The sequence below is a fragment of the Aptenodytes forsteri genome, unplaced genomic scaffold (genome assembly GCF_000699145.1).
Source record: "Aptenodytes forsteri isolate BGI_AS27 unplaced genomic scaffold, ASM69914v1 Scaffold53, whole genome shotgun sequence".
Classification (NCBI taxonomy): domain Eukaryota; kingdom Metazoa; phylum Chordata; class Aves; order Sphenisciformes; family Spheniscidae; genus Aptenodytes; species Aptenodytes forsteri.
In genome coordinates, this window is record NW_008795909.1 from 14,186,559 (window position 1) to 14,192,925 (window position 6,367).

Below are 6,367 nucleotides of genomic sequence, written 5' to 3' on the forward strand. Positions count from 1 at the left end.
GCAAGTTATGACTATTTTTCTTTTGTTTTATAGAGCAATACAGTAAAGGAAGAACCTAAAGCAATAGAAAACATTTTTCACTAGTCTGAATTTTTCAAACACCTGAAATTAAATTTGAGAGCGTTAGCATTGTAACTTCAACTAGAATTAAGGATGCAAGAGATGTGTATTTAAGAAAGCAGGGTTAAATAAAACAGTTAATTCAGAAAGCCTAGGAACCCTATTAATTATTTCCTCAAGCCATTGAGCCTCCCCTAACTCAAAACTGCTTTTCAATAGCTACGTGACTATACATAACAAAATATTCTTTAAAAGTAAGAAAAAAGTACATCCTTTGCATTCTTCAAAAGTCAAAGGATGATAAAAATTTCTTGAAGTTTAAGAGTATTTTATTGACAAATATATACTAATAACTGGTTCAAGTGGGATTAAGAGGCTTGATAAAGTCAATTTTGCTGTAGTAATTTGTCTGTAAAGTGCTGGAAAAACATTTTGACGTCAATATAACTGCCACAGAATGCTTTTATCTAGTGAATTGCGAATGACAGAAAAGACCTTTGGGAGAAGGGTAAAATTTATTGATTTTAGTTATTACATCTACTGCCAAAACTTCTTGATCTAACCAAAAAAAGTGTATCTTTTTTACTTAACCTTGAAATTAAACCCTTTTTGTGTCTCTCTAAAGATAACATTTTCCAAAGAACAGTATTTTTACACACGCTCCTTAGTCAGTCTGCCTTCCTGGGTCCACAGATTGAATCTTTAGCTAAATCATGTGGCTTCCAAGGGAAGATTTATTGCCACGCTTGTTGAAGCAGGACTTATTAACATGACTAATGCAGGCCACCATAAAACCTCATTGGACTTTCCTGAGCTCACAGAATTTTGTCCTGTGTTATGCAATTCTCTTCAACTAACTAAAGATGGTGTCAATGACTCCTTATCTCTTATATTAGATTTTTTTGAAGTGCTTTTCTTGCTGAAAACATTACTTTTTATGACCTTGAATTCTAGTTGTAATATTGTGAAGATTTTGCTTCGCAGTTCTACAAAACTTTTTATCTTCCATGTCACGGTTCTTAAATTACTGCGCATCGTTTTTCTGCCTATGTTAACATAAGTCATTCCATCAGAAACAGCGGCATGAGAAGTAAATGTTTTAAACAGTTTTAGCTAAAAGCAAGGCATCCAACTTAATATCCTAGAGTATAACTAAAGGACTAGTAAAAAAAAAAGTAGGCATAACTCTCTTGGAAGAAGCAGTGCCTTAGGCCATTTGACAGTTACATGGTTTTCCCTTCAGTATCTTCAAAAGTACTAAACAAAACTATCATAAAAACAATAAAAAAACCCAAAACCCCAACAAAATACCACTGAGAACATGAGGAATAAAGGAAGGCAAAGAGGAGTGATAGATGTTAAAAAAATTCTGTTACATTCTCATAAAACGGGGAAAATGGCAACATCCATTAATTTCTTGCCTCAACAGTTGCCCTGAGAATTAAAAAACAGAATGGGTTTTGTCACAAGGAGCGTATACCTTCTCTCTCAAGGTGGATGTTTACTCCCTGAAGCCAGGAAAAGAGTGACATGGCCAACTACAGGAATCAGCAGGATTATAGAACTGTAACTCACCTCTTGCTTCATACAACAGTTAGGAATGGATTGTAAAGCTTGATAACATGTTGTTTTCTTCCTTTCTTGCAGGAGAAAGGCAATAAGGAAGGTCAGGCTAGATAATGCAGCAATTGCAGGGTTTACGAGATACTTAGGAAGCATGTTCTTAACTAATTAACTAGTTCTGCAGGTAATTCCAACTACCCCAAGGGAAGTTACAGATGTCAGCAAAAGTACAAGAGCATTTATTGCTCATATAGCTTTGGACACAAACTGGAACAGGTGACATTGCTTTTTATCTGCTGGTTTGATTGAGGATTTTGCGACATGACAACTGATCTGCAATAGGGTGAGATGCTGATGAGAATATATGAAAATACGGTTGGTCTTGTTCTTTACAAATAGAAGAACCAGATGGCTGGAAAGCCTTTTCTTATCGTAGCCTGATAAAAGTATTTTCCTCATCTTATTTAAAGCTTTAAGCAAACAATTCCTAGTATAGGAAGGTTCTGAATGACAGAGCTTGAAAAACTAAAGACAGACTTAGCCCAGGTTCTGCTGCTCTCATCTCTTCTGGTAGTCCAGAAAGCAGAAGCTGTTTGCAGTGGTATTATCATGACTACTGGATACTGTGAAATCTTAACTAGTTTAAAGAAGAAACTAAAAAGCTGCTGCTGAAGTCACGTCCCTGCCCTGGTTACAGGAAGTTTCTAATTTCAAAAAGAAAGTTCTCAAAACAACGAAAAGGTAAGGTAAATGCAGCCAAAAATAAAAATAAAGGTCCCATATTTACTGGCACATTTCAGTGACAGGAACTCAGGTGTAGCTGAGGATATTTTTCCCCTCCAGAGAGGAGAGAAGGCCAACTAAATTAGTCCTTTTTTTGTTCACAAGCTGTTCCACCCATACGTTAGTAAGCAAAGTCAGGTGCTGCAATACTGGATGCGCAGTTTGTATGATTAGTTTACGCGGAGATAGATAAATAAAGAGTAAATTCATCTGGATGAACTGGGTAATAAAGATGTAAGTCCACTGTCATTGCTATATGAAGTTCCTTCAGTGTTTACAATGGAAGCGTGGCATATATTGACATAATAGTCATCACAATTTCCCTAAGAAATTGGGTAAGAGACAGAGTGATATTGCATGTTTCTGCTTTTCCTAGTATATTGTTTACCAGAGAGATCTGCAAACATTAGTTTACTGAGAGTATCTGAGAGAATAAATGGAAAAATAGCTACTATTAGCTCTCCAAGAACTGAAGTAACAACTTCATAGTTACAAGCCTTTCACAGATCATTCAACAAAATTTCTGTAGTTGAAAAACAAGTTTAATGGTATACCCATAAATTATGCTGCCAAAAACAGTGGTTAGGAACATAGGTTTTTGAAAACATTGAAGTTTTATAAGCATTTAAGCTTTGGACAAAGCAAGTCTGGAACAAAGAGGCTGAAAATGGAGAGACATTAGATTTTTATATATTATAAGGCCAAAAGGATCCTCTGTGATCATTTATATTAACTTCCCTATAATACATCCAGCCGGACTGTTCTCGGGGTGTTGATGAGAAGAAATCAATTCCTTGTTGAAGTAGAACATCTCTTTTAGAAAGATATCCAGGTCTGTTTTAAACCTGTATCCTCATATAATTAATTATTCTAACAAACATGGCATTTTGACTTTGAATTTGACTTGCTGTAGCTTCCAGTATTGAATTATATTATCCCTTTACATGCTGGACTGAAAACCCCTAAGTCTGGGCTTTTTCCCAACCATAGGTTTCAGGTTTCTTTGAAATGGCATTTCCACTTTTATTTGGTAAATCAAGTTGAGTTACTACTGATTTGTTAGAAAGACAAAAGTAGAGGAGAGGAAAATGGGGAGAAAGAAAGAAATAACCTTCCCATCTACCAGCCTCGCTCATTTTATTACCACAGGAGCATTGTTTTAATCAGCAAAAAACTAAGTGCCATGCCTCAAATTCCATATGCCTTTGTAAATTTCTGGCAGAGATTCATAGTAATTTTTTTAGCTGTTCTGAATTGAAAAATTATTTGTCTAAAGACAGAGGAAGAGCTAATTCTTTCCAGTTTCATCTTGCCCTCCGTCTTCGTTATTGAACAGGAAGCACGATCTGATAGTAAACAACAGAGCACACTCACATTTGGAAACTCAGTGTTTGTTTCTATGTTGTTACAAAAACACAAGTGGAAAACCGTAATACTGTGGCCTAAAACTAACTTGGAGCTCCTTATGCTCAAATGCTTCTGAAATGAAGAAGTTTGCAAAGTCCTTCCTAAAAATCCGCTTTCACTTCCCTCTCAACTGTTTCCAGTCTTTTTTTTTTAATCTTTTCCATTTCCCATAATTTTCTCTTCTCTCATGACAGGCAAATATAGTTCATACTGTCCTGCCAAGCCATGTGTTCACACATCCATAGCAAGAATCGTGATGAATCTTTCTCTGCCTGTTGCATCTCATGCTTATGGTGACTTGGAACAGAATGTGTCAGAGCTGCCAGCAGAGACATTCTTAGGAAATAGGAATGAAACAAATTACCCACTTAAGACAGCAAAGATCATTCTGCTAGATCAAAGTACAAACCAGCAGGATTTTTAACAAAGAAAACAGTATCTGAATCAGGTTAACACATTCCTCCCCTTTTAGAAAGGGATTTTCACAACATATTCCTAAATTTTGGCATCAGAATAAAAAGCTATCAGAAACATTAAATATCTTTATAGTTTGTTAATGCTACTCAGCATTAACTGAAATTCAGAAAGTCCCAATCCAATAAAAATGGTGCAGTGTATGATGTCTGGAATTATTTGAGGACAGCCTTCCGTTTGCCTGTTTCAAAGTTCATAATACAAAGGGTATCACTGGACAGAAATGTTCAGAATATACTCTTTAGATGACATATACTCTATGGACTGCTTGCTGCAGGCCTGTTGAGAGACAGATGGCCAAATCTATTGTCCTGGTTTCCATTTGATAGCTTATTTTAAAAGACAGACAGAAGTATATGACATTAATGTAGTATGCTAATATTACTTCCTATAAAAGAAATTGATTAATGTGAAGTTCAAAATTTGAAAATATTAAAAAATACTGATAGGAAGGTATTTCACCAGTAATCATAAGTGGAAAAGAAAAAGAACAATGAGAATTAAGAAGAAGAATGATACCATATAAAAACCTCTTTACTATAAGGTAATGCATATTAGGAAGTTTTCCAAGAACTGGCTTATAGCATTGTAGGAACACAGAAATTAAGGAGTTAAAATGAAACAAAGAACTGCAATGATAGCTCAGAACTTCATTTATCTGATTCTACACCAGCAACTTTAGACTGTGATGTATCAACTAGACTTGCTAAGAAATTTTATAACTGTTGCTACTGTTTGAGTAATCCACAGAGAATAACTTTTTGCACTTACCTTGTTATAGACAGAATAGCAGGATTACGTTTTACTTTTCTGACGAATAAGAGCCAAAAGTGTCCCAGCTAAATAAAATTCTTGCAGCACTGCACAATCATCAATATTCATCTACCTGCTATTTCAAGTAAGCTCACAAAATGGTTAGTTAAAAATGTAAAAACAAAATCACCTGCAGAGCAATCGTGGTATTCTTCGCAGGATATTTCCCCACCAGTCCTTGTTCTTTGCGTTTCTTGAATTTCCTAAAGTAGTCCTGTATCAGGAAGGTGGCATAGAACTTCCCCACGGTTACCTCATCATCTAAATGAACAGACCAGACAGATCTCTCCCAAGTCAGCACATTTATCAATAGCCTGTACACTCATATCTGATTTGGGGGGAAAATGTGATGGGTGCAATAGGTACTATGCTTTCAGCTTACAACAATGGAACCTGTAACTAGCTTAAAAGCAATGTTTTAGCAAGCAGTCTAGGCTCAGTCAGTTAAATGAACTCATCCTTAATAAAAAAGAAAATACAATACTTTACCAAATCTCACGTACTTCTAAGTAAGTTCGTGTAAGTTTCTTACAAAACCATAAACATGTTTGTATATGCATTGAAGCTGAAAGACTGGCTTTAGTTACTTGGAATAAACAGATTAAAATAAAAGCTACTATGACTTACATACACTTAGGTTTATGAAAGGCAGGTCCTGCTTGACTAACCTGATCTCCTTCTATGACAAGGTGACCCACTTAGTGGATGAGGGAAAGGCTGTGGATGTTGTCTACCTAGACTTTAGTAAAGCCTTTGACACTGTTTCCCACAGAATTCTCCTGGAGAAACTGTCTGCTCAATGGCTTGGATGGGCATACCCTTCGCTGGGTAAAAAACTGGCTGGATGGCCAGGCCCAAAGAGTTGTGGTGAATGGAGTTAACTCCAGTTGGCGGCTGGTCACAAGTGGTGTTCCCCAGGGCTCAGTACTGGGGCCAGTTCTGTTTAGTATCTTTATCAACGAACTGGACGAGGGGATCAAGTGCACCCTCAGTAAGTTTGCAGATGACACCAAGTTGGGCAGGAGCGTTGATCTGCTTGAGGGTAGGAAGGCTCTGCAGAGGGACCTGGACAGGCTGGATTGATGGGCCGAGGTCAATCGCATAAGGTTCAACAAGGCTCAGTGCTGGGTCCTGCACTTGGGTCACAACCACCCCACTTGACTAACCTGATCTCCTTCAATGACAAGGTGACCCACTTAGTGGATGGGAAAGGCTGTGGATGTTGTCTACCTAGACTTTAGTAAAGCCTTTGACACTGTTTCCCACA

The 6,367-nt window shown here is 36.9% G+C and overlaps 1 protein-coding gene across 1 annotated transcript in view; it reads right to left on the reverse strand.

Annotated features, from left to right (window-relative positions):
* The window catches only part of CACNA1D (calcium voltage-gated channel subunit alpha1 D), a 209,412-nt gene that overhangs the window by 22,266 nt on the left and 180,779 nt on the right, over positions 1 to 6,367 (reverse strand). Inside the window, exon 42 of the mRNA XM_019473470.1 lies at positions 5,231 to 5,361. Coding sequence (XP_019329015.1) covers positions 5,231 to 5,361 — 131 coding nt within the window. The remainder of the gene's footprint in view (positions 1 to 5,230; positions 5,362 to 6,367) is intronic.